Source organism: Rhodotorula toruloides (assembly GCF_000320785.1).
Source record: "Rhodotorula toruloides NP11 unplaced genomic scaffold Scaffold26, whole genome shotgun sequence".
Lineage (NCBI taxonomy): Eukaryota > Fungi > Basidiomycota > Microbotryomycetes > Sporidiobolales > Sporidiobolaceae > Rhodotorula > Rhodotorula toruloides.
The window spans coordinates 61855-87461 of record NW_015622986.1 but is presented as its reverse complement, the minus strand read 5'-3'; the positions used below and the strand labels follow the sequence as shown (position 1 = coordinate 87461).

General features: G+C 62.4%; 10 protein-coding genes across 10 annotated transcripts; 5 read left to right on the top strand and 5 right to left on the bottom strand.

Moving 5' to 3' along the window:
• Positions 1-95: 95 nt before the first annotated feature.
• On the top strand, positions 96-3490 carry RHTO_04161 (uncharacterized protein; the record flags this gene model as incomplete). The annotated part of the gene is made up of 6 exons (XM_016417829.1): positions 96-286; positions 352-1426; positions 1484-2337; positions 2467-2819; positions 2899-3216; positions 3276-3490. The coding sequence occupies 6 exons, from the start codon at positions 96-98 to the stop codon at positions 3488-3490; spliced, it is 3006 nt and encodes a 1001-aa protein (XP_016270745.1).
• Positions 3491-3767: 277 nt separating this feature from the next.
• On the bottom strand, positions 3768-6506 carry RHTO_04160 (cell division control protein Cdc45; the record flags this gene model as incomplete). Its single annotated transcript, XM_016417828.1, has 8 exons — positions 3768-3903; positions 3974-4324; positions 4401-4919; positions 4992-5318; positions 5384-5532; positions 5591-5713; positions 5819-6190; positions 6276-6506. The coding sequence occupies 8 exons, from the start codon at positions 6504-6506 to the stop codon at positions 3768-3770; spliced, it is 2208 nt and encodes a 735-aa protein (XP_016270744.1).
• Positions 6507-7094: 588 nt separating this feature from the next.
• RHTO_04159 (programmed cell death protein-like protein) lies at positions 7095-8814 on the top strand (the record flags this gene model as incomplete). The annotated part of the gene is made up of 3 exons (XM_016417827.1): positions 7095-7343; positions 7473-8404; positions 8490-8814. 3 exons carry the CDS (start codon positions 7095-7097, stop codon positions 8812-8814), a joined length of 1506 nt encoding a protein of 501 aa, XP_016270743.1.
• Positions 8815-9118: 304 nt separating this feature from the next.
• RHTO_04158 (kinesin family member 20/23) lies at positions 9119-13180 on the top strand (the record flags this gene model as incomplete). The annotated part of the gene is made up of 14 exons (XM_016417826.1): positions 9119-9625; positions 9687-9782; positions 9838-10293; positions 10381-10492; positions 10555-10599; positions 10656-10900; positions 10974-11279; positions 11358-11432; positions 11494-11743; positions 11802-11881; positions 11943-12065; positions 12121-12354; positions 12419-13011; positions 13078-13180. 14 exons carry the CDS (start codon positions 9119-9121, stop codon positions 13178-13180), a joined length of 3225 nt encoding a protein of 1074 aa, XP_016270742.1.
• A 296-nt stretch (positions 13181-13476) lies between these two features.
• RHTO_04157 (tetratricopeptide repeat containing protein) lies at positions 13477-15185 on the top strand (the record flags this gene model as incomplete). The annotated part of the gene is made up of 9 exons (XM_016417825.1): positions 13477-13591; positions 13661-13758; positions 13844-14028; positions 14100-14280; positions 14401-14582; positions 14641-14714; positions 14837-14855; positions 14944-15024; positions 15077-15185. 9 exons carry the CDS (start codon positions 13477-13479, stop codon positions 15183-15185), a joined length of 1044 nt encoding a protein of 347 aa, XP_016270741.1.
• A 246-nt stretch (positions 15186-15431) lies between these two features.
• On the top strand, positions 15432-16366 carry RHTO_04156 (zinc finger, HIT-type protein; the record flags this gene model as incomplete). Its single annotated transcript, XM_016417824.1, has 4 exons — positions 15432-15514; positions 15592-15686; positions 15749-15892; positions 15957-16366. 4 exons carry the CDS (start codon positions 15432-15434, stop codon positions 16364-16366), a joined length of 732 nt encoding a protein of 243 aa, XP_016270740.1.
• Positions 16367-16679: 313 nt separating this feature from the next.
• RHTO_04155 (transcription factor) lies at positions 16680-18083 on the bottom strand (the record flags this gene model as incomplete). Its single annotated transcript, XM_016417823.1, has 1 exon — positions 16680-18083. One exon carries the CDS (start codon positions 18081-18083, stop codon positions 16680-16682), a length of 1404 nt encoding a protein of 467 aa, XP_016270739.1.
• A 432-nt stretch (positions 18084-18515) lies between these two features.
• On the bottom strand, positions 18516-20450 carry RHTO_04154 (oxidative-stress responsive protein 1; the record flags this gene model as incomplete). Its single annotated transcript, XM_016417822.1, has 5 exons — positions 18516-18907; positions 18965-19080; positions 19135-19336; positions 19392-20014; positions 20074-20450. 5 exons carry the CDS (start codon positions 20448-20450, stop codon positions 18516-18518), a joined length of 1710 nt encoding a protein of 569 aa, XP_016270738.1.
• Positions 20451-20692: 242 nt separating this feature from the next.
• RHTO_04153 (engulfment and cell motility protein 1) lies at positions 20693-23464 on the bottom strand (the record flags this gene model as incomplete). Its single annotated transcript, XM_016417821.1, has 7 exons — positions 20693-21156; positions 21214-21566; positions 21654-21973; positions 22049-22339; positions 22399-22700; positions 22762-23063; positions 23133-23464. The coding sequence occupies 7 exons, from the start codon at positions 23462-23464 to the stop codon at positions 20693-20695; spliced, it is 2364 nt and encodes a 787-aa protein (XP_016270737.1).
• A 403-nt stretch (positions 23465-23867) lies between these two features.
• Positions 23868-25409, bottom strand: RHTO_04152 (cytochrome c1; the record flags this gene model as incomplete). The annotated part of the gene is made up of 5 exons (XM_016417820.1): positions 23868-23887; positions 23950-24286; positions 24364-24661; positions 24904-25109; positions 25323-25409. 5 exons carry the CDS (start codon positions 25407-25409, stop codon positions 23868-23870), a joined length of 948 nt encoding a protein of 315 aa, XP_016270736.1.
• Positions 25410-25607: the final 198 nt, after the last annotated feature.

Below are 25607 nucleotides of genomic sequence, written 5' to 3'. Positions count from 1 at the left end.
TCTCTCTTGCCACGCCCGAGCGAGCGAGGCGAGACGGCGACGCGACCAACTTTCTCGCCGACTTCACACCGCTTCACATGCTCTGACCCGGCGAGATGCCCTTCTTCCAGGCTCCGCTGCGCCTCGACGACTTCCAGCGTGCGAGCTCTGCCTTCCCCGCCGCCTCGTCCTCGTCCGCACACCGCGACCCGGACTCGCCCTCTCCAAACAAGAAGAGACGCGTCGACTCGGTCCCGCCGGCCCTGGGCGGCAGGAGGAACTCGGCTGGAGCGAGCGGGAGTAGCAGGTGCGCGTGTCTGCCTTGCGCGAACGCCCAACGAGCGAGTCGAAGCTAACCTCGCGCGACGACAGTCCCGCACCGCGCTCTGCAGCTGCCGCTCGCAAGTCAGAGACCGATGCGGCCCGGCGAGCAGAGATCAATGCGCGGTACGAGGAGCTCACGAGGGATCAGGCGCGGTTGCAGGCTACGCTGAGGCTGCAGGACGCGTGGGAGGATATCCAGCGGAGGCATTCGACGATGCCTGGGACGGGGACGCCTGCTCCGAGGGCGAGGGCGGCGTCGGTGGGCGGAGGAGGAACGCCGAGAAGGCACAGACCTGGGAGGAGCAGGGCGATACCGGTCGAGGAGGACGACATTATCGACTTGAGCACCCTCGACTTCGTCGAGGACCGCGGCATCTTGCGCAACAGCAAGGCTGGAGGGTTTGCCATTGGCGCTTACGGCGGCTCTGGGACGGAGGGCATCGTGGTCGGGTTGGATACCGGCGGCGGAGACGACGACGGGACAGAAGCGGACGAAGACGAGGAGGAGGAGGAAGAGCTCGAGGACTACACCGACTCGGACGCCGAGTCGTACACGTCTGAAGACGAGCTGGGCGAGCTCGACGAGCTGCCTTCGCAACCCTCGCTCGTCTTTCGCGAGGAGAGGCGAAAGGAGGCGGAACGGCTCAAGGAGGTTCTCGAGTTTCAGCAGCAAGAGGCGCTTGCGCGAGGCGTGTCTTCAGGACCGTCTAGCCGCGCGACGCCGAGACCTGGGAACGAGACTCTGCCGGCGCCGGTTGCGGCGGCCGACGAGGACGACCTCGACCTCTTTGCGACCTCTCCGCCTGCCGCTTCGACTCCTCGCCGCCGCCAGTCCTCCTCGCCCCTCGTCAGCCCCTCAAAGACGCCTCAACGCGCCTCACAGCCGCCCCCTCGTCCATCTTCGTCAACCTCCACCCTCCGCCGCGCAGTCGACCACTTCCACCTCGCCTCTCCCGCACCTTCTTCTCGCGCCAAGTCTCGTCCGCTTCCATCATCGCCCTCTTCGCGCGCATTCTCAGCTCCTCCGAAACCGATCTCGCGCGGGAAAGCGGCGGGACTGCCGACTCCGCCTTCGTCTTTCGCGGCCGGACGGGCGTCGCAACAGGCGGGACCTTCACGACCCGTGAGTTCAGCGTCCACAGGCTTCACGACAACTGAGCTGACTTGGACTCGCACACAGCCTCCCTCGACCTCGCCCCTCCGCGAAGTCATCTACATCGACTCGCCCAGCCCTTCGCCCTCTCCCGCACCCGAAGCGCGCCGCCCTCACCGCCGCTCTCCCTCTCCCGAACTGTTCGGCGATATGTCTCCTCCCATCCGCCGCGCCGCCTCGCCTGAACTCGTCGCTGGCCCTTCAACGTCGAAGCCAAATCAAGTCTTCCAGCGCCCAACGCCAACTCCGACTCCGCCCCCGCCCCGTCCGGCTCCGCCTCCAGCCGCAGCATTCTCCCTAACGCCTGCTAAGCCGGCAAGCGCAACCAAGAAGCCCCGCACGAAACCGCGCCAGCATGCGTTCGAACTCATCATCGATGTCCCGGCTCGGCGGTCCCGCGCGCCTGCGAAAGTGGCGACTAGCAAGCCGATGCCGAATCTCGCTTCTACGTCCGAGGTGGACAAGCCGGTTAGCCGGCGCACGAGCGGGTTGAGTACGCCGCCGCTCTCGAAGGGACCGAAGGATGCGCCGCGCTCTGCCTCGATGCGGCCCTCGCCTTCGATGACGCAGAAGGCTAGTTCGTCTAGGTTTGCGCCCACACCAACTGAAGTCCTGCCTGCTCCGCCGCAACTGCCGGCGTCTGCGACGGACTACGAGGAAGACGAGTTGTTGCTTAGCTCGCCGACGAAGCCAGCCCGCGCCACGCCAGCTCGTCGCATGTCGCTTCCTCCGCCTTTCAGGACAATGTCGGTCGGACCGTCGGACCGGGCAAAAGCGACTGCGTGGATGTCGGGGGGAAAGAAGGCCAGTTTGAGTGCGCTGGGCGGTCGGGACGTCTTCGCAGAGGACGACGACAGCGAGGACGAGCTCGGCAAGTGGTAGTACACTCAATGCAGCGCTTTTGACGTTTCTATCGTGTCTTTGCGAGAGTTTGTGTTCGTCGCTCGTCCCGCTTCCGCTTCTTGACCTCGTCCGCTTCACTCTCGTCTCGCTGTCTCGCTCTCTTCGAGCTCGCTGTCCACCGTGGCAGGCTCACACCAACCTCAGACGCTCTCGACGCGCCACGCCGTCTACCTCGTCGACCTCCTCAGCTCGCTCTCCTCAGCATCCTTCGTCCTCGCCGCACTCATCTACCTCCTCTCGCCCTCGCACTTCCTCACGCTCATCTTCCGCCTCGCACTCCAGATCCAGTTTACCAACCCGCGCCGCGTACACCCGGAGCGGAGTTTGCGCTTCTTCGTTGCGTTGTGGGGAGTGCAGGCGGGAGTTGCGGCGGTTGGACATGGGCTGTCGGGGAGTCAGGGGACGAAGGGGAGGCTGGGATATGTGCAGAGGGGAGTGATGCTGGACTTTGTGGGCCAAGGTGCGTGTCGAGGCGAGGTCGCTCGCGTTCGCTCACTCGGAGCTCTCGCTGATGCTCCACGCTCTCCTCCCATGCACAGCCGTCACGCCTTCGACATTCCATCTCGTCGCTCTCGATATCATCCTCGCCATCCTCCAACTCGCGACCCTCCTCGTCGCATTCGGCGCAACAGTCCCTTCCGACCTCGACTCCTCCAGCAGCGGCGAAGCAGGGCGAGACTATGGTCCTTTGCTCGGCGTAGATGAGGAGGAAGTGTTCGACGAAGAGGAGGGAGACGAGGCGGGACCGGGTGGAAGGAAGCGGAGAAGGAGCCGGAATGGGTATGAAAGTGTCGAGTTGGAGGATGAGGAAGAGGACGGACAGTGGATTGGCGGTGCAGGAGACGCGTACGGTCCTTGTGAGCCCTTCTCTCGCTCTCCGCGAGCTACGACAGAGCTGACTGGAGTGCCTTTGCAGCCTCCGCCAAACCCCCTTCACCCGCAACTTCCTCCTCCGCCTTCTCCACCAGTTCATCCTCAGCCCTATCCTCATCACGCTACACCCGCATCCCACTAATCGCCGACTTCCGCCTCCGGACAGTCTGGACAGAAATTGCCCGGTCGTCGCCTAGTCGAACAGAAGTCGAGGATCGGGGAGTTGAGGCGATGGAGGAAGGGCGGGCGGCTGGGTGATACACTCTCGTGGGTGTATTGTATGACTATCGCTCTTGCTTTAGGAGAAGATGGAGAGACGAGATGCGTGCGTTACAAGGGAGAGAAATGGCTGCGAGAAGCGGATGGGTATGCTAGAACTAGGTAGGAATCGGACGAGGGGGACGACGCAGGGCGAACAAAGGAGACACGATAGATATGGGTGAGAGAAGACAGCAGCTCCATGCGGGGTATGCGGGACGAAGCGAAGGAGAGGAAGAGCTAGAGACAAGGCGGCGGAAGTTGGCGAGGAGCGCGATCAACCCATGCTGAGGTCCTTGAGGAACTTGTCAAAGTCGTCGCGGCGGACTTCGACGACGCTGGCGTCGAAGTAGCGCTGTTGGGCCTTGGCCTTGGATTTCATCGCGGCCTCCTCGAAAGCTTGGCCGAAGCGGCTATGAAGAGCGGGTGGGTCTTGTCAGTACGCGCTTCGCGCGAGGCGAGAGAAAGCTGAGCGCGACTCACTTCCGTCGAACATCGCCAAACTCGTCAGCCGGAACGACTCCGACCACGAGGAACTTGTCCGTCTGCTCGTTGAGCGCCGCGAGGACGAACGGCAAGTTCTTTCCGCCGCCGTTCCCTCCCGCCGCTTGCTGCTCAAGCATACTGCGAATCGAGTCGACGAGCCAGTGCGCGAGGCGGAGGAGCGTCGAAGGGTGCTGGAAGACGACGAGGTCCGGTCCGTCTTTGATCACGGTTAGTCGGTAGGTGCGGAGAGTGCGGATCGCGGCTTTGTCGAGGATGTAGGAGCCTTGGGAGGTGACGGCGCGGTGAAGAGCCATCGAGAGGGGGAGCGCTTGGCGGAGGAGGGTGGTGCTGAGAGGGCGTAGAGGGTCTCAGTCCTAAATGTCGCACGCAGCACAGAGAGGACGCAAGGGAGCTGCCAACTCACTCTTCCGGATCGAGCGCGTCCCACGCATACCAAAAGTTCCTCCTCCTCGCCTCGCTCTCGTCCCTATCGCGCTTCTCCCTCTTCTCCTGATCCGTCATCTCCTCCTGCTCCCCGGCTTGGACCGGCCTGCGATTCTCCTTGTCCTCGCCTTTCGCAACCCAACTCTTGATCCCCTCGGCCCACTCCTCCCGTCCGCCATGCTGCGTAGCCGCGTTATGTTGGCCCATCCCTCCTCCTTCCGGCGCGCCTCCAGCAGTCCCAACCAACGCTCGTCGCCCATCAACAGCCGCATCGAAATCCAACCGTACGCCCGTCGCAGCCTCCAGGATCGCCGCGAGGGCTTCGACGCAGTCCGAGGCAGACAGGTCGACTCGCCAGCCTGATTTGCGGACGAAGGAAGGGAAAGTCAAGTCCCACAATCCGTAGGCGGCTTTCTGTTCCGAGAGTTTGGGGTAGAGAGAGGTCTTGAGATCGGTCGACATGTGGGCGTAGGTTTCGGACGATTCTTGCAGTGAGAGGCTGTTCGCGCGCCAGCCACAAGCATATCAGCGTCTCGCTACGTGTGTAAGAGAGAGCCGACGAAGAACGCACCCCATCTTGGCGAGCAACCCACTCAACTTCTTCCTCCCCTCGACCGTCCAAAGCTTCATCTTGCCCCCCAAATACGCCGAATGGAACATCGAGTCGTACAGATTCCAATGCCTGAACAAACACACGCGCAGTTCCTCGCTCGGTCGGATCGAGCGGTCGCGTTCGGAGGAACTCGAGTGCGTCGAGGAGATTGTGTGTGTTTGGAGGGCGGCGAGCGAGGAGGAGAGGCGGGCGACTTCGGTCGAGAAGAGGGGTTGGAGGAGCTCGTAGGTTGAGAGGTCGAGAAGGGCGTTGGTGAACTGGTAGGTCAAGCCGAGAATCGCGAGCCTGTCCGCCCTCCCATCCTCCGTCAGTCCCTGAGTCTTCCTGCCGGCAAAGCGGCGATGACGCACCAGACTGCATCGAGATCCGCTCGACCGAGTCCCTCAGCCAGGACGTACATCATCCCCGCGACCGACTGGCCATACGACGACCCCTTGGCCTCATACTTGGCCAACTGCGCCCTATACGCCCTCCGCTGTTCTCGCGTCAAAGGCTTGGGCTGCACAAACACTCGTCAGCCTACGAGAAAGGAAGGAAGAGGAGGGGATCCGACGCACGGAATCGGTTCGTCGACGTTTTCGCTTCGAGCGTTGAGAGTCGGGGTCGTCTGAGTCGCCCGAGTCGGGGTCTTCGGGCTCGTCTTCCGAGTCTGAGTCGTCCGAGTCGGATGGTGGGTAGGGCTGTCGAAGCGCGCGTGCAGGAGTCAGCGAACGCGCGCTTCGTGAACAGACCTTCCCAAGCTAGGCTGCCGGCCTCGCTCGAGGAAAGGCTTGCTGCGAACGCACCTCGAGTTCCTCCCACGCCTCTCGCTCTTTCTTCCACGGCTCCTCGACCGCGCCGTCCTCGGCCGCCTCCTCCGTCTGCTCCCTCACCTCGTCCCAAACAACCACAGAAAGCTCCTCCTGCGGCAGCCCTCCCCCTCCGCCCATCCAAGGCGCCCTCGCTCCCTGCCTCTGTCTCCGCGGATCGAACACAGCGCGGGCGTAGTCGGATCGCGTGAATAGATTCGAGAGGTTGATGGGACGGTGAGAATCGAGGACGTGTACCATGCACGAGGGGGGAAAGTCGAGTGCGCCGGGGGTGATCGAGTCTGGGGGTCCGAAGAGGGCGTAGAGGTCGGCTGTGGAACCGAAGCCGATGAGGAGGAGGTTGCGGACCTGCGAGTGAGGAGGGCAAAGTTAGCGAGGTTTTCGGCGTCTTCCGCCGCCTTCGCCCGAGGGATGGAGGGGGAGTGAGACGCACGTCCTCGTCCCTGAGCTGCAACGCCTCCTCATGCAACTGCACCCAGCTCCCGACGGGCACCGTCTGGTGCGCGACATCGTCCGTCTTGAGCATCCCACTGAGCAGCCTCGCGGCACAGAGCGCGTCTACGTCTGGCGCGACAAAGAGGTAGGTCGTGCATGCTGGGCTTCCACGGGCGCGCGAGAGGATGTGCGAGTAGGCGACCGAGTACGAGGTCGAGGGGATGTGCATCCTCGTCCGCTGCTGGTCGCGCGAGTCGCGTGGGTGGGTGAATCGATGTCGCCCAGTCCAGCTGTCGTGTCGGCGAGTGTGCCAGTTGAGCTGGTGAGCGAGTTGAGCGAGTGCAGCAGGTCGCGGGTTGTCGTGAGCGCGCGCGTGCGAGACGAGACTCGTCGCGTCCCCCTCAGGACTCGAGGGGAGGCTGCAAATTCGTATTACTCTGACATTACACTCGAATTTGTATTCAGCTCATTACAACCCACTTCAACGCTCCCAGCTCGCTCTCTTTCTTCACCAAACTCGACACCGCTCGGTGAGTCCGCGCTTCAACCGGTGCACGGCTCAGCACGCGCGCGTGTGTCCTCTACACGGATGACACCTGATTCTAGATGACGAGTCCGAGGGGCAGGATGGCGGTTCCGTACGGGACCCCTGCCTCGTCGTGAGCGATACCCTCTAGGCTACCTTTTCTTTTGGCTGAACAAACGAACACACACACGCACGAGCACTGCACACAGCAACCATACCGACTCGAGGTGAGACGAGCTGAGCTGACCTTCCTCGTCCTCGTCCTTGCAAAACAGGTTTCTCCCGCTTCAGATGCCCCCGCCGCAGGCTTCGTACCTCTCCCGCACATCCGACAAGGGCTACGACCCCGCCACGCTCTCAGACGACGAGCCAGACAGCGACAGCGGGTCGGTCACCTCGCGCTCGACATGGACTTCTTCCGCCGCTGCTGGCGCTGGGGACGAGACGGCCATCCTCGGGCTCGTTGATGGGCTCATACCCGAGGACAGGCTCGCTGAAGAGCTTGCGGATTGGAAGATCAGCAGGGTTGGGGGCTTACCCGTACGTCCTCGTCAACGAAACTTTGCATTCCTCTCTTCCCACTCGCTAACCCCGTCGTCACCCGCACAGTCCTTCCCTCTGACTCACGCACCCCCACCCTCCTCCTCTCACTGCCTTTCTTGCTCCCAGCCCATGCCCCTCCTCCTCCAACTCTACTGCCCGCTCCCCTCCTCCACCCTCGAACGCGTCCTCTACGTCTTCTCCTGCCCGCGCCCACAGTGCAGGCGCAAAGAAGGAGCTGTGAGGGTTTGGCGCGCGAACGGGGTTTGGAGGGAGGGGAAGGTTGAGGAGGAACGGAGGGAGAGGGAAGAGAGGGAGAGGGAGGAGAGGAGGGAACGGGCGAAGAACCTGGATTTGGGTGGACTCGTCTTTGCGTCGTCGTCGGGGGTCGAGGCGAACAAGTCTGCCAATCCATTCAACCCGTTCGCACCTCCATCGTCCGCGTCGGCGTCGTCGAACCCGTTCGTCTTGCCCGCATCGTCTTCTACCGCTTCCGCTACGGCTTCGACAGCACCAGCAAGCAACCCTTTCGCATCCACCTCGAACCCCTTCGCCGCGCCCGCCCCTCCTCCCTCGCCCGCGCCAGCCGCATCCTTTTCGACCACCTCTCCTCTCGCTCAAACAACCTCCTCCTGGTCCTCGTCCTCGCACTTGTCCTCGACGCTCCCTTCTCATCCCGCTCAGTACCTCACAACGATGTACGAGCCCCCATCTTCCACCTCGACGTCAAAGGGGAAAGGAAAGGGCAAAGAGCGGGAACTGGCGAAAGCGCTGGAGGTGGGTTTGCGACTCGACGCGGAGGACCATGGGATGGATTCCGACGACGACGACGAGGAGGGCGGTACGAGGCGCGCAGGAAAAGGTTCAGGAGGGAGGGTGAAGAAAGGTGCACCCGTCTCAGCAGGGGACAAACGCAAGACTGGCTCAGCGGCAGCAGGTGGTAGTGGGGGAGGAGGAGAGTGGCAGAAGGAAGGATATGAGGTGCAGAAAGTCAAGGGAGTCGATGAGGTGTTCTTGAGGTTTCAGGAGCGGGTTGCAAGGGAGGGGAGACAGGTCGTTAGGTGCGTTTCGCGCTCTGCTCGACTCAGCGTCTGTCGCGTGCTTGCGAGGCTATGAAGCTGATGGGCTCGGCCGCATGTTGTACAGATACGAATACGGCGCCGAACCCCTCCCTTACACGGGTTCTTCCTCCGCCTACCGCATGCTCTACCGGTCCTCCTCCTCAGACTCTCTGGGCCACTTCTCCCCCGCCCACCTCCCACCCTGTCTCTCCTGCCGCTCCCCAACAACCTTCGAAGCCCAACTCATGCCTCACCTCGTCTCCCTCTGCCCGGATCAGGACTGGGCGACTGTTTGGGTTGTTAGTTGTAGCCAAGAGTGTGGGGGAGGTGCTGGAGGTGAGCGAACGGAGGAAGGGGACAATTGGAGGGAGGAGAGGGCGTTGGTTGAGTGGGAGGAGGAGGCGGTTTGAGTCGGTTCGTCCGGCGACGGCGGGTGTGTCGAGTCCGGCGTGGCCATGCAACACGTCTCCTTGTGTCGAAGGATTGCGAGCAAGAGACTCGTTGGCTGCGTGAAGGAGAGAAAAGCCGCGATGCTGGCCTTCGCAACTTTCTCGAGAGGCTTGCTCGACCGGCATCGACTTTGCTGCTGTCTGGCGAGAGCTGCAAGACGTACCTCGACGTGGACTGTCCTCAGCTGGCAAACTCAACACCCGCCCTCCCTCACAACTCAACCTCTCGTCCTCACACGCCTTTGACCTTCACCACTCGCTCACAATGTCCGCCCGACCTTCGCGGACCACGCGAAGCTCAGCATCAGCCACAGCACCAGCAGTTGGGCCCCCCACCGGCCTCCGCACGCGCAAACAATCCTCCCTCGCACCTCCCCCTCCGCCTCCTTCAACATCAGCCAACACCGCCCGCCGCACAACCCGTTCGTCGCGCTCGACTACCCCCGCTCCGCCTCCGGAAGTCAAGGTCACGCAGACACGTGCATCGGTCGCTCGAGCTGCCACAACAACCTCGGCTGCGACGCGTCCGCTTCGAACTTCGTCGAGGCTGAATGTTACGAGTCTTCCGCCTCCTACGACGCCTGGCGTGCGACGAGGAGCGTCTTTGGCTGTGCCCACGTCGGCTGTCAAGCCAAAGACGCCCGGGCTGTTGAGTCGGATGACGAGCAGGGAGTCGTTGAGGCAGCCAAAGACGCCTGCGGCGCACTCGGGCGCGGTAGGACACCTAGCGAGGGCGAGCGATGGGTTTGAGGGACCGAGGGAACCTCTCAAGGTGCGTCCAAAGCGGCTGGGAGGAGAAGGAGTCGCTCACGTCGCTTTGTTTCGCTTCGCAGGCGTACTTGCGGATCAGGCCTGCGCCGCCTGGCGTTCGTTTGCAGAGCTACATCCAGGTCCTGAACGACACGGATGTACTGATGGTCCCGCCTGCGGTGCGTTACTCCCAGATGCGTGCGCTGAAGCCGGACTGACTGGCTCCTCTCGCAGGACCACCGCTTGAACCCCTCGTCCTCGACCTCCTCCCTCTTCTCCAACGCCCTCCTCCGCTCGTCCAACCTCAACTTGAACCCGTCCTCTCATCCGTCCGGCGTTCCCGACGACATCCTCGCCTCGCCCATCCCTCACTCGCAAGTCTTGACGCCCGACTCGTCAACCTTCGGTGCACTCTACAAGTTTACCTCCGTCTTCCCCTCTCATCCCTCTTCTCCAACCACTTCCACCGCCTCTGGGTCGAAAGAGAGCGGCCAATCCCAATCCTCCTTCTTCCGAGCCACGACTCTCCCCCTCGTCCGCGATTTCCTCCAGAACGGCGAGAACTGCCTGCTGTTCGCGTATGGGCCGACGGGGAGTGGGAAGACCTTTACGGTGCAGGGTGGAGCGGGGGAGGAGAGGGGATTGTTGCCGCGCGTCGTGGAGGTCGTCTGGAAGAGTCTTGAGAAGAAGGTGCACTCCCGACTGCGCGATGCGAAAACCGTGTCCAGCAGTCAATGCTGACCGGCATCGCTTCTCCGTGCCCGTCGGACTCTGCAGCGCGCCATGCCTGGACAGTTCACCCCGCCTCGAGCAGCTCCTGCAGGTAAACCGATGACCTCGACTCCGAACGCCAAGTCTGCCGACGAGACTGCGCCTGAGGACCCTGACTGTGCGTTCGCATTCCATTCCCGCATTGCGACTCGAACGCTGAGTTTGACGCTGCACTCGCAGTCGTCCCCGTCGACCAGAACTACGAGTACGCGGTCTGGGTCTCCTGTACGTCCGCGCCGTCTGCCTGGCAGTATCCGTCTCGCTCACACTCTCGTCTGCAGACTCGGAGATCTACAACGAGAAGATATACGACCTGCTCGAGTCGCCCATCCCGGCTCCCACGCCCTCGACGCCCGCTGCTTCCGTTTCTTCAGGCGGCGGGATGCTCAAGGGTCTGTTCAAGAATTTCACGACGGTCAAACGGAGCGCGTTGAGCCTCAAGGCGGACAAGGCACCTGCGGCGGGACAAGGTGCGACGACGAAGGTTGTTGGCGGGTTGCAAGAGGTCAAGGTATCGAGTGCAGAGGTGCGCCGCTCCCGCTACCATCGGAATCTTGATTCGCCGAGGAGCTGATTAGTGCTGGTGTTCGCGAGCACAGGAAGCGCACGCTGTCCTCTCGCGCGGCCAGTCGAACCGCCGCGTCTTCAGCACACTCGCCAACCGCGCCTCGTCCCGCTCACACTCGATCTTCACCATCAAAGTCGTCCGCACCTCGCGCGTCACCGGCTCCGAGTTGACTAGCCGATTCAGCATCGTCGACCTTGCTGGGAGCGAGCGCGTCGTCCATACGCAGACCACGGGCGACAGGCTGCGCGAGGCTGGCAACATTAACAAGAGCTTGATGGTGCTCGGACAGTGCATGGAAGTGCTTAGGAAGAATCAGGAGCGAGAGAAGGGGAGAAAGGTGCGCTTGGCCCACATCACCGCCAGACCTTTCGGAGCTTCCGAAGGAGATCTGACTTTGCAAAACGTACACGCGCAGCCCGCCATCGTCCCCTTCCGCCACAGCAAGCTCACGGAGATGTTCCAAAGCTTCTTTGTCGGCGACGGCAAAGCGGTTCGTCCCTTCCGCCGACTTCCCTCTCGCCGATCACGCTGACGCCCTCATTGTCGCGCAGGTTATGATCGTCAATGTCAACCCCTACGAAACCGGCTTCGACGAGAACTCGCACGTCATGAAGTTCTCAGCCGTCGCCAAGGGCGTCATGACCGTCAAGCGGGGGCCGGATGCTGTCGTCGTCGCCGCTGCTCCCGTCCCGGTTCCGCAAGAGCTGAAGACATTGCCGGAGGTGAAGAAGAAGGCTGAACCGAGGATCGTGCGGCTGTCGCTCGTCGAGGGAGGCGAGGAAGAGGAGATCATCTACGAGGGTGCGTGCTCTTCTCGCCGTTCGACTCCTGCAATCGCTCAACGTTCTCACGCGCACAGAGGAGGATCTGTCCGACGACGAGGACGAGGACGAGTTCTTCAATGCCCTCTTGGACGAGCTGTCCACCCTTCGCACCGCAGTAAGCGTCTCCCGCTTCCGCTTCGATCGTTCAGCAAGCTGATCCCTCCTCAACGCCGTAGCTCTACGAGTCGCAGCTGAATGCCGAGCTCGTCGTATCGAACGTCCGCGCGCAGATCACCAAGGAGTACGAGCAGAAGATGCTCGACATGGAGCGGCGCTTCCAGGACCGGTTGCGCGAAGAGGTGCGTTTCCCCCGCGCTCTTGACGCCCCATGCCGAGCTAACGGATGTCTCGCAGGCCATTGAAGCGGAGAACAAGCTCAATGCCAAGCTCGACATCCTCACCCGCTTGCAAGCAGCCAAGACTCCCGGCCGCGGCGCGAACCGCAAGATTTCGCTTACACCGTCGACCGCGTATGATGACTCGGACGACGGTGAGGCGGGTGAGGGCGAAGAGGAGGAAGAGGAGGAGGTGGAGAAGATGCTCTTGTCGGCGAGTCGAGGGCCGGACACCAGCTTCGCCGAGTCTTCGGTGCGCACGAAGACTCTCTGTGCGCTGCGGTAGACCAGTTGAACTGACGGGATCATCTCTGCAGGCATCCATGTCTCCCCTTGCACACCGAACCAAGGCGATCGGCCGCGACATGGACGACGTCTCGCACCGCGCTGCCTCGAAGGCTCTCTCGCCTCTTGCGCAAGAAGTCTTTGGCGATGAGGAAGAGGAGGACGAGCTCGCCGGGGACGACCGCGAGAATGGCGGGGGCGCCGCTCATGCAGTTCAGCTTGATGCCGAAGCGGACTTGAGCGCCGCTGCCGAGCTCGCTGAGGTCGAACAGCGGGCTGGAGAAGAGGCGTCAATTGTCGAGCTCGACGTGGAGGAGGTCGATGAGGCGGAAGGCTCCAGCGACGACTTTGTCGACGACGGCGCCTCAAACGGATCCGACGCCGACTACGAGGTCTCGCCGCCTCGCAGGAAACCCTCTCCGCTGAAGAAGCCTGTCGTGCCTGACTCGCACACGCCCGTCTCGACGCCCAAGACTCGCGCGGATAAGGAGAACGAGGCGCCCGGTTCGGCTGCTTCGGCGGGTACTGATGGCGCTGGCGGAGACGAGCTCGACGAGGCAGACGAGTTTGGACTCGACAAGAGCATGGTCATTCGCTCGGGCAGCAAGAACAAGAAGTCGAAGCGGTGCGCCGGCCCTTCCTCCTTCCGCAAATGTTGGCGAGAGCTATACTGACTTGCCTGACCTTGCAGGAAACTCGGCGCCAAGGTCGTCGACGTCGAGGACATCGACACGTACGAAGGCATCCTCTCGCCCATCCGCAAGACTCCTTCGAACCGCAACTTCCTTTACTGAGTCCGCCTTCCGCCGACTCGCCTGCGCCCTCCTTTCGTCTTTCGTGTTGTTTATTGTTCCGGCCCTTGCATTCGCGATATCTCACGGTGCATTCAATGCCCTGTCTTGCGGTTTGAGGCGTGCGAAGACAGTGCATCGTCCTCCTTTCGCTTCCTTTGACCTCGGGTGATGGGCTCCATTCATTGCAAGCCCACGCAAGCTGTCTGTACCTTCCACGGCGACAACCTCGAGAGCGAAGCGGATCGAACACCTCGTCGACCACGCGCAAGCCGCTCTCGCTCTCACCGCTCGCTACCATGTCGTCTGCTACTGCCCAGAAGCGTGCTGCGTTTGCTGTCTTGCAGTTCCTCGAGGACTCGCTCAAGAACGGCTCAATCAAGGAGGACGACAAGGAGGGCATCGAGGTTGCGAGTGCGTCCTCCCCACCTCGCGTCGTCAGCCAGCGCCAGAGCTCACGAGACGGTGTTTGTACGCTCGCAGGCCAGTGCATCGCAGAGGCTTTCGGCGTGTCGGGCGAGTCGGACCAGGACAAGCGCGCGTACGGCCTCTCCAAGCCGCTCGCTCAACTCCTCGATGAGGTTCGTTCGGGATCACCGCGCTTGGTCGACGCTTATGTGCTTTTTTCGCATTCTCTGACCTGTGCCGAAGGGTCCCCGATCGCAGGTCGCCGCCCAGACATCGACTGATGCTTTGCCCAAGGAGGCGAGTGCGGAGGACAAGCAGGCTGCCGACGCTGCCAAGTCGCGCGGAAACCAGCTGATGGCGAAGAAGGACTACCCTGGAGCTATCGAGGCGTACTCGGAGGCGATCAAGAAGGATGCCAGCAACCCCGTCTACTGGAGCAACCGGTGTGTCCGCAGTCTGTCTGTCGACCTCGCCAAGCCCTTTCGCCTGACCACTCTTGTGTCCCGCAACACAGTGCCGCTGCCTACTCGCAGGTCCAGGACCACAAGTCCGCCGTCTCGGACGCCCGCGAGGCGCTCAAGATCGACCCGTCCTTCAGCAAGGCGTACTCTCGTCTCGGCCACGCGCTTTTCTCGATTGGCGAGTACCAGGAGGCTGTTGAGGCGTACGAGAAGGGACTCGAGCTTGACCCGACGGTGCGTCCGCCGACTCTGAGAGCGGAGCAATGCGAAGTTGGACGAGCTTGCGAGCTCTTCTACTTTTGCTGCGTAATCTCGAAGTTGTCGAGAGACGCATCTGACGCTATCCCTCTACAGAACGCCACAATGAAGTCCTCCCTCTCGACCGCCCGCTCCCGCCTCCCCGCCTCCTCGACTCCCTCAGAGCCCGCGGCGTCCGCCGACTCCGTCTCGTCCCGCTCGGGTGCAGGCGCTGGTGCCGGCGCCGGTGCAGGAGCAGGAGGGATCCCTGGATTCCCCGGGATGGGCGCTGGAATGCCGTGAGTCCCGCTTCGCACCTTCAGTTTCCGAGCAGTTCTTGACGTGCTCTTTTTGCAGCGACCTGGCCTCGCTCATGAGCAACCCTGCGCTCATGGGCATGGCCCAACAGCTCATGCAAAACGGGGGTCTCGGTACGCCCTTGTCGCAGATGTTCGGCTCAAGGAGTTGAGCGGATTGCTGACTGTTTTCGTCCTGCTTCCTCCCGCTCTTCTACGCGTCTGCCACCGTCCTTCGCTGCTTGTCCCGCTCGCAGAACGTATGATGTCGAACCCGTAAGCTCGCCATCTTCCCTCGCTCATCGACTTGTCACTTTCGCGTCTTTACGAACATATTTTCGACCGATGCTGACTCCTTCCTCAGCATGATGCAGAGGATGATGGAATCTATGGGCGGAGGCGGAGGCGGCATGCCGGACATGAGCGCTCTCATGAACGACCCAGAGTACATTCACTCTGTCGCTTCGCAGCTTTCCCTACTGACTTGGCACTCTCAGGATGCGCCGGATGGCAGAGTCGTTCGGCTCGGCGATGGGAGGAGGTGCAGGAGGTGCAGGTGGTCGCGGTGGACAGGGAGGCAGCAACAACTCGGACATGTACTCTTGAAGAGGGCAGGAAGTCGAGGCGGAACGCAGGAACGGCGTATTGAAGTGCAGTCTGTCTTGTAATCACTTGCACGTATCTTTGGCCATGCAGTCGCTCTTGCTGCCTTCAGCTCGTCGCCTTTCACCTCGTCCGCTTCTTCTCCTCGTTTCGTCTGTTGTAGTTCGGAGCAGCGGTCACTGAGTGTCGAACGCAATTGACCTTGATCCCCCCCGTCCCCTTCACTGCTTCCGCTGTCTCTCGCTCACGATGCGCTCCAAGCTGCCTCCGTGCAAAGTCTGCACCAAGGCAGACTCTGCCAAGTACGCCTGCCCCGTCGACGGCGCTCCCTAGTCAGTCACACCCTCCCTCCTCGACACCGCCTCCTCGAAACTGATGAAGTCGTCTCTCGCCCGCTGTACTCGCGCAGCTGCTCTGTCGCCTGCTTCAAGAAGCACAAAGAGGATGGATGCTTCACCACAGCCAAGTACGAGCCGCCTCCTGCGCCTGTTCTCCCACGAGTCGGTGAGCTCGCCTCGCGCTTCCTCTACCTCTCCTCGCTCGTTGAACACGCAAAGTGCCCGCAGAAGAACGCAACGACACCGATGACCGACCACGGAAGCGGCTGAAGGACTTGCACTGGCCGGCTGAGCCTGATCCGACGCTTTGGGCGGACCCTCTCCAGCGGGACGATGTCAAGCCGCTGCGGCATTTCGAGCTCGAAGCTATCGGTGCGCACACGAGTAGCTCCATTCGACTGTGCGCGCTGTGCTGACCAGCCCTCAATCGCACCAGCCACCTCTCCCGAAATTCGCGCCCTCCTCGCCTCCCCTTCCGGCGTCCGCAATGCCCTCTCCCGCCTCCTCCAGCTCCCGCACCACGCCCGGCCAGCCTCTCTCCGCGTCCTCCTCGGCCTCCCAGCCGAACCAACCCCGAATACCTACCGGCCTGAATCGGGAAGACGGTTCGCGACGGGTCTCGTTCCGCCTGGACAGCAAGAGCGGGACAACTCTGGCGGGAGTCGAGGCGGGCGAGGAGGACGCGGAGGGAGAGGAGGTGCGAGAGGAGGACGCGGTGGTGGACGAGCGGGGGACTATGGGCCGAGAGTGCTGCAGAGTACGGAGGAGGAGCGGAAAGATGTCGAGAAGTTCGCGGCGCGGGTGCTGGAGATCTTGCAGGAGTCGAGGGAGAGGAAGGGGGAGTAGCCTCTCGCAGCTATGTGCCAGGTTGTAAGAACTCGTCTGACTAGCCCCCGGTACGGGACGCGAGTCCTCTCGGTCGACCAGAACTACGGGATGCACAGGGTGTTACATGCTAGACAATGCGAAAGGGTGGAAAGGTGGTATCTACGTGAGAGGTATCTACGCGAAGAGCAAGCGGTATCTACGTTTTTGCGAACTTCGTCCGGCGGTATCTATGTACTTTTTGCGAGTGTGACTGATGTTTATATCGAGAGTCTGCTACGCTCGCTGTCAGAGACAAGCCGAAACAGCGAGCGTGAGAGAACGCACCTGAATCCTAGTAAGCAACGGAGAGCCCCTTGCCCATCTCGATGACGCGAAGCTTCTCGTCGCCTGTCGCCCTCTGCCGCTTGTTCGCGAACCAGTTTCTGACCTGCAGCCTCGACAAGCCTGTGCGGCGCTGGACTTCCTCAACCTGGTGGGAAGCCGGATAATACGCGCCAGCCGCCCACAAGCCTTGGAGAACGCTCAACTCGTACGGCGAGAAGATTGTCCGTTTGTTCGGCTGAGCGGCTTGGGCGTCTCGTTCGCGGATCTCCGAGTCGGCGGGAGGTGCGATGCGAGGGTCGTCGGGAGGGAAGAAGTGGTGGACTGAGTGAGGCGAGAGGACTTGGGCTGGGTAACCGCGACGGAGGATCGAGTAGTCGCCGCGGTTGACGGGTGCGCCGGAGGAAGACGAAGCGGTGGGAAGGGTCGAAGAGCGTGAAGGAGGACGCGGTGGCGCAGCCAACATGCTCGCATCCTCGTCGAGTTCCATCTTGACGGCGCCAAACTCGGACGTCGAGGCGCGCCGAACGAGGTTGCGGTAACCGTCCTGGTTCGAGCGAGGCGTGCGGTGGCGGTCGGTCATCGAGAAGTGTGCGGGTGCGGCGGGTGAAGGAGGTTGACTGGCCGTCGTAGGCGAGTCCAGCTCGATCTGCGAAGCCTTGCGGCGGAGGGAGGCCATGCTGGCCTGAACATTAAGAGGCGGCGGGTGGAAGCGCGCCGAGGACTGCGAAGGCTGGCTTGGACCGTGAGAGGCGGGCGAAGCTGGTCGAGCGAAAGTCGTCGGCTCAGGAATGGTGCGGTGAGACGTCTTCGGGAGCGAGTGGAATGAGTGGGCGTGACGGAGAGGCGAAGGCGGGCGGGCAAAGGACGTAGAACCCGGCACGCCGCGCGACGAGGCTGCCTGCGATGTCGGTACAGCCCCATTCCATCCGTTCTTCGACGACCCTGACAGTCGACCGTTTGTCGCCGACGGTGCTGGAAGACGAGAGCTTGACTGCGACGCCGCTAGGGACGGCAGCTTGGCGCCCGACCTCGCTGGTGACGGCGCTCGTGGCTTTGCGAACGACGCGCCGTTCCCGTTCGTCGCGGCGTGGATGGGCCGAAGGTGGGTGTAGTTCGTCTGCGGCGACGAGCTCGAGTACGCGCGAGGGTCCGAGTTGAGGTGAGAACGGGCGGGAACGGGCGGGGGGAGCATCCGACCTCGTGCGAACGACGGCAAGAGGCCAGTCGGACTCGGTGGCTCATGGGCGCGCACGAGGCCAGATGGGCGCGGATCGTCAGATGTTGACGGCGTCGAGCGCTTCGTCGCCAGATCAAGCGATAGGGCGTAGCTGAGGCGGTGCCCGTTGCGCGAAGGCGGGCGCGAGGCAGGTCCTGCGAAGGACGCTGGCGACGCAGGCCTGCTCACAGCCATCGTCGCAGCGCGAGGAAACAGCGAGGGAGAGACGAGGAGAGAGTCGGAGCAAGAGGGCGAGGTGCGCCAGGCGCAGCCAGTCGGTCAGGAACCGGGGTTGGTTTTCTGTCGACAGAAGACGAGCGAGAGGAGGTCAGACTCCTTTCCGGGCGATAGCGTCAAACGGCACTCACTGACGTTCGCTCCTCCGCATCTACTGAATACTGGCGCCGACATGGTTCAATCTGAAGCAGCAGACGCATGAAGGACGCTGCATGAATGAGCAGGATGAGCCGGACATCGCGCAGGAGGACCAAAGGAGGACCCTCCCCTCGCACAGTCCCCCTCTCACGCGAGCCGGCGCCGCGATCCTAGCGCCAACGGACTCGGCATCCACGAATAAGCATGAGACACGGGGACAGGAGGCGGAGCGAGCGCGAGTGTCGAACAGCGTCAAGTTGCCTTCTCCTCGCTCTTCTCCTCGTCCTTCTCCGTCACCGCCTCCGACTCCTCGAAGTGCACGCTGCCCGTCAAAGAGAACCCTGCCGTCGTTCGAGGACTCGTCGCAGGTGACGGGTCGAGGTCGAAGCTGATACCACGGCGGTGGCTGGACGCCTTGCTCGTGTCCCGGTCGCGGGAGGTCGGGCCGAGCCGCAGCGAACCGCGCAGGTCGGGCTGCTGCTGCTGGAACGAGAAAGACCGTCGAGGATGGAGAGGAGAGGGAGCAGCGCTGAAGCCGTCGAAAGGGTCGTCGCTCGAGGTCGTGCGCTGCGGAGTATGCAGGACGGTCGGGTTGAAGTCCCAGGATGCGAAAGTGTCGCCGTTTGAGGCAGACGCTCGACGACCTGAACGACAAGCGTTGGTGACCGAGAGACGGGATGACCGCAAAGAAGAGGACGCACGACGATGTTGACGGTCTTGCAGTGGAGGCAGGTCGTCGAGAAGAGCCGATACGAGGAAGCCCTTCTTCTTCGCTCCTCGGAAGAAGGGATGTTGCAGGAGCTTCTCGGCCGTTGGTCTGCGGGGAAACGGAGTCAGCTTGGCGCGAACGAGGCGAAGGAGCGGGACGCACCGCTTCGCCGGGTCCTTCTGGAGACAGCTCTCGATCATCTTGCCCATCTCCTTGCTGTACTTGTACTTGCCCCCTTCGCGGTCGAGCTCGGGCGGGTCGTCCATGATCGTCTTGCTGAGCGCTTTCGCAGGCGGGTAGAGCGAGTTTGGCGCGCGGCCTGAGGCGAGTTCGAGAGCGGTGATGCCGAAGGACCAGATGTCGGCTGTGGGTGCTGGGGTCAGCGGCGGATTTTCGAAGAGGAGCGGACGGCTACGCACCCTTCGAGTCGTACGCCTTGCGCTCGACGACCTCGGGCGCCATCCAGCAGGGGGTGCCGACGAACGATTTCCGCGGCGCCATCGCATCTCGGATGATCGCCTCGCCTCTTGTCCCAGACGTCGTGTCGGGGAAGAGGGAAGACGAGACGCCAAAGTCGGCGAGCAAGACGGTTCCGTCATCGTCGACGAGGAGATTCGCCGCTTTGATGTCGCGGTGGATCCATCCGTTCTGATGCAGGTACAGGAGACCGTTGAGAGCTTGCGCGAGTACACATGCGATGACGTCCTCGGGGAAACCGTCGGGAAAGGCGTAGCGCGAGATGTCGAGTAGCGAGCCATGCGCCATGTATCGCACGGCGATGTGCAGTTTCGAGCCAGCGACCCACTGTCCACGCACACGCAAGACGTTCGGATGCTTGCTGAGCGCCATGAGCTGCGTCTCCATCCGTAGTCGCTGGATATCGGCGTCCGTCGCCATGCGGTCGACGTCAATGATCTTGACCGCGCAAGTCAGGGGTTTCGGGCGAGGCGTAACGTTTGCTGGACAGAAGGTCGCCATGTGCACGACTGCTGCTGCACCATAGCCGACAGGCTCGCCAATCTCGTAGTCGGAAGGTCGACAGCTGCAGGACGAGGAAGCGGTGTGAGCGGGCGGAACCTCTTTCATCGAGCGCGCACGCACCTGTATAACGGCCACTCGTCCTCTACCGCACCGATGATCTTGCGCGGCGCAATCGCAGGCATGTCGGCGAGACTAGCAGCCACCGAACCGACCATCGCCTCGAGACGAGCGTTGTCCGGCTCGACCGCCCGCTCCTTGCCCTTGCTCGTCCGGCTGACCACTCGTGAGAGCATGGTAATTGACCCCGCGCTGCTCGCCGCACCGCTCGCGCCGCCGCCGAGCGAGTCGGTGAGTGTGGAGCTGCCACTGCTCGTCGTCGACATTGGGACGCTCGTGTGCCCGCCTATGCTCTTGAGACCCGCCTTGGCACTCGATAGCCATGATGCGCCCTTCTTCGGCTTTGACGAGCTCGAGGACGAGGCGCTTGCAATCGCCATTGCCGGACGACGACAAGGTGGGGAGGACGTAGAGGCGTGCTTCAAGCGAGGGAGTCGGTGAGCGTGATGTGGGCTTCGAGAGGCACCGTAGCAAGCCTAGCCAGCGGGAAGAGCGCGAAGCAGCGAGACCAAGTGAGATGAACGTGGGAGAGAGGGAAGAGGCGAGCAGGAGACTTGCGATTTCAGGTGTGAAGACGACAACAAGGACACAGAAGGTAAGCAGCGAAGTACAAAACCTGACATCAGAACGAATCGGCGTAGTAGAAGCGGGCAGAGGGATCGGGAACGCTGTCAACCGTGACCTCGGCAGGTATCTTGATCCTCTCGCCGCTCAAGTCGAGCAGCTTGACCTTGACGCCAAAGTCGGTCAGCGTCTGGATGTAGTCGGCCGTGGCGCGCGTGACGATGTTGCCGTCGGGGCGGAGAAGCGAGAGGCCGTCGACCCACTCGGAGAAAGCCGAGGCAGACGGAGCGGTGAGCTCAACGAGCGGGCCAGTGTGCGTGTGCAGGGTGAAGGAGAGCGACGTGGTGGTGTCGGGTGCCGGCGCTGGAGACGTAGTGCGGGATGACGAGTCTTTCGAGAGGAAGCTGAGTCGCGACTTTGAGCCTGTCGTGCGCCCGTTGCTCTGGCCTTGTCGACTTGCGGGCGGTCGTTGCGGAGTCGTACCGCCAGTTGGCACAATCTCTGTGATTGAGGAGACTTCGACTGCGGCGAGAAACAGCGTGAGCGAGTCGACACGCGCGAACGACGAGCGGGACTCACTCTTCTCGGGCAATTCATCAAGTCCTGGCCCGATCTCCCTCTTCTCCGCCGCATCAACCCAGTGCAGCACCTTCCGGTTCGGCGCAAGTCGGTAGAACCGCCAGACCTGCTGACCATTCCTCCCCTGGGCCTTCTTGCCCGAACCCGCTGCGCCAGTCGTTGAAGGCGAGACGAGGAACCACGCTCCTCGGTGCAAGCAAGCGATGCGCTGGGCTTTGACGAATTCGTAGGATTCGAGGTAGAGCCTGCCGCGGAGGTTGCGAACTGGCGCTTTACTGAGCAGGTCGTCCTCGATCGCGAGTTCGCGGAGCTGGCGGTCTCGCACGGTCTTGTAGTCGGCGTTGAGGAGTTCTCTGAGAGGCGATTTCGAGTGGCAGGACGTCAGCAAGCCGCAATCGAAGCGGCGGTGTCCAAACGATACGACCGGCAGCGCGACTCACTGTCTGACCTTGAACCAGCTTTTCTCCCCACCCGCTCCTCCCAGCACATACTTGGCCTGCCCTCTCGTTAGCGCCGCAACCCTTTCCACCTCGTCCTCCTCGTTCGTCGCGCCACTTTCGACCCACATGCGCGCGAAGAATTGCACGACGAGCGCGTGCAGCTCATAGAGGCGGAAGAGGTAGGGTGAGGGTGTCGGAGGTGGAGAGGATGGAGGAGAGGTGATCTCGAAGTAGGAGGCGAGGACGCGGAGGACGAGAGTTGAGGCGGTTGAGAGCGGGAGTCGTTGTGCTTCGGGTCGTTTGAGCTGGTCGCGTAGAGTCTGTGCGGCAGGCACCTTCCTGAACGGTCAGTCTGCTGTATGGGCGCAGACAAACCGAGACTTTGGCCAACGCACCTGCGCAAACTCATTCTGCGAATCCTCCGCAAACCGCTTCAAAGCCTTCAATCCCAACAGCCCGGCCCCCTCAAACTCATACTGGGGCGCTTCCGTCTTGAACCCCAGCCTCCTCCAGCGGTTCGTCTCGTCCGTATCTTCCAGCTCGCCCGCGACCCAGACTTCGTCGAAGAGGTGGTAGTGTGGCTCGTCGATGGGAGTTGTGAGGGCGACGTGGAGGGAGAGGAGGAGTTGGTGTTGCAGAGAAAGGAGGGCGGAGAGGTCGGCGCCTTTCGTCTGGTCGAGCAGTTTCTGCGCAGCCAGGATTGTCAGTTCCGCAAACAGGTGAACGTGGAGGGTTTGGGACGCACCCCGACTGTCTTCCACGCATCCAGGTTCTCCAACGCATCCGCAACCCGCAAATCTCGCAGCTCGTTACTCCCCCTCAGCAACGACTCCAACAGCCCAAGACTCAAGTTCGTAACCTCGACGTCGCCAGACGAGAGCTTCCCGACCAAGATGGCGAGGAAGTCGGGCTGGTCGAAGATTGAGTCAAAGACCGCTGAGAAGCCGGTTTCGCCTGCGGAAGAGTTGGGAGCGGTGTAGGGCTGCGAGGCGAGGCGGCGGAGGATGGCGGTTGCGGGTCGAGAGACATTGATCAGAGGCTCAGTCGCTACAAAATGAATAACATTAGCTTGCACTCGTCAGGAGGAAAGGAAAGAAGCGGCACTCACTGACAATCTCAACAATCCTCGCAACGAACGGCCTCCTGATCCCCTCCCACCCCCTCTCATCCAGCTCCAACAACCCCTGCAAGCAAACCAGCGCATACGCAAGCGTATTCCCACTCGCTCGCTTAATCACGCCCTGCAGTGCTTCGACTCCGCCTCGCTTGACGTACTCGCGGAGGAAGAGGCGTTCGCGTATCAGGGTGCGGAGGGTGAAGACGGCTGGTTTGAGGGTTGAGGGGTCGGTCGAGCGAAGCTTGTCGACCATCTCGACTGCTTCGAGCATCGGAGAGGAGACGAGCGTGAAGCTGCGTGCCAACAACGTCCGCCTCAGCCCTTCCTCCTCGTCTTTGAGAAGAAGCAATCGCCGAACTCACTGCGTCCCCTTCTCCAACATCTCCCTCACATTCTCCTCCGTGACTAACTCTCCCCCCTCTCTCTCCCTAAGCGCAAACAACCCAGCCGGCTCCTTCACACCCAACTGGCTCGACGCACACAACTGCTTGACGATCTCCTCCAACGGCACTTCAGGATCGATACGGGCTTTGACTTGGCGAGAGGAGTAGTGGAAGTAGTGCGCTTTCAGCTGGGGGCGGGATGGGGGAGCGGGAGCGGCGGGTGGGGAGGAGGAGGAGGAGGAGGGAGGGACGGGGAAGTCGGAGGCTGAGGGGGCGGCTGCGAGAGGTGCAGCACCGCTTGGAGAAGCCATCGAAGCTGTCCCAGCCAGCCCTGAGCGCGGTCAAAGCAACTCGAGTGATGAGGCTGATGCGAAGAGGAGCGTGAGCCTGTGGAGCCGATGAGGGTGTTGCGGTCGACGAGCAGCGGCGAGCGTTTAAAAGCAGCCAGCAGAGCGCAGACAGACTCTGCACGACGACCCAGACAGCCCCGGAAGCGAGAGAGAGGAAAGGCGCCTTTGCAAGTCTCGAGGAAAGGGCACAAAAAGAGAGGAAGGGGGGAGAGGTTTTGTATGAGTTGGTAGAAGGCAAAGCGCCACCGTCGAACCCTCAACACACTGCTGCTGCTGCTGCGCCGCACATCTATACGCCTCCGCCCCACGACATCGCCGGATACACACGCCACGTTCTGCCTCGACGACAAGTCCTGCGAGAGGTTTACTTGGCAGGAGGGTTGTCTGCACGCAAGCGAGGGTCAGTACAAGCTCAGAGAGCGCGAGGAGAAGCACGCGCTACGCACAGACGAGTTTCCGGCTCTTGATGCCGGCCCACTTGAACTTCTTCGTCCAGATCGAGAGCGCCAACAATCCGGAAAGGATGATCGTCGCCTGCATGCCCATCTTCTTGCGCTGGTCGAGCTCGGGCTCGGACGCCCACGCGAGGAACGTGACGACGTCCTTGGCCATCTGGCTCGTCGTCGCCGGCGTGCCGTCCTCGTACTCGACGAGTCCGTCGTACAGGACTCGGGCCATGCCGATCGCACCGCCAGGGAAGTAGGGGTTGTAGTTGAGGCCCTCGCGGATCTCGACGCCGGGAGGGGGGTCGACGTAGCCGGTCAGGAGCGCGTAGACGTAGTCCTGTGAGTCGACAGCGTGCGCGGTTATCAGTTCGCGCCCTCTAGCAGAGCGCGTCACAGAAGCGAATGCGGACTCACCGCACCGCCGTGGCGAGCCTTGGTGATGAGCGACAGGTCAGGCGGGAGTGCACCGGCGTTACCCGAACGGGCCGCCTCGTCGTTGTCGTACGGGCGGGGGAAGTAGTCCGAGAGCTTTCCAGGGCGCTGGAACATCTGGCCCTGGTCGTCGGGGCCGTCCTCGTACTCGACCTCCTCGGCCATCGTCTTGGCCTCGGTGACGGTGTGCGAGACGCCGACGAGGTTGCGCCACGCGACGCGGTCGAGAGAGTGGCAGGTCGAGCACACTTCGCGGTAGACTTGGTAGCCGCGGCGGATGCTGGGGTGTGGCGAGGCGAGCAGGTGGGGAAGGCGAGGGCACGAGGAGGGGAAGGAGGGGGCGGGAGGATCGAGGGCGTTGGGTCAGTAGCTGCGCGGCATTGTATCCTCCAGAGAACCGCTCCACGCTCGGCATGCACCCTTTCGCACGCGAGAACCGCCCATCGCTCCCGCGAAACGAGCGCCTCCTCATTCGCCCAGCGCAACCTCCCATCACAGAATCTCGAAGGAACGCAAACTCACGCCGAGTGGTCAAACGTCTCAAACATGCCCTTGTGCGCCCACGGGTAAGCCGGAGCGTGCAAGCCATGGTCTGCGGCGCTCTCGGCCTTGACCTCTCCGAACAGAGGGTTGCCGTACAGAGCCGAGTACCACGCGAGCGTCCCGCCCGAGACGAGCGAGAAGGCGAGGGCGGTGCGCGAGGACTGCGAGGCGCGCGCAAAGGCCGACTGCGGAGGTGGACGGGGGTGAAGAGGGTGCGAGTGATGGAACGGGGTCGAGATGGCGAGTCGGCGGTTTCAGAGTGCGCGGCGGCGAGCGTGGGTGTGCAAGTGGTCAGTCCGATATCCTAGATGGTACTGGTGCACCCGGCACGGCTCTTGGTGGGCGTGTTGGGCGAGCGATGGTGGTCGGAAGGACGCGGTGGCATGGGAGGAGCTCACCTGGGCCTGCTGGGCGTGCGAGTGGGCCTGGCGGGAGAAGGCGGCCGCCTTGAACCCGTTGCGGAGAGTGCTGAATCGTCCGCTCATCCTCAAACAGCTGGCAGACTGGGGCAGCGAGAGCAGAGGGGAGGCGAGCGAGGCGAAGGGAAGCGGATTGATTGGCTTCCCTCGCTCTCACACCGTACGGCACACTAGTAGAGTGCTGTAACTGTACTCTGGCACTCTCTCGTCACTGTCCAGCCTTTGAACGGGCGCAGGAGGGCGTGTGGAGCGAGAGACGGCGAC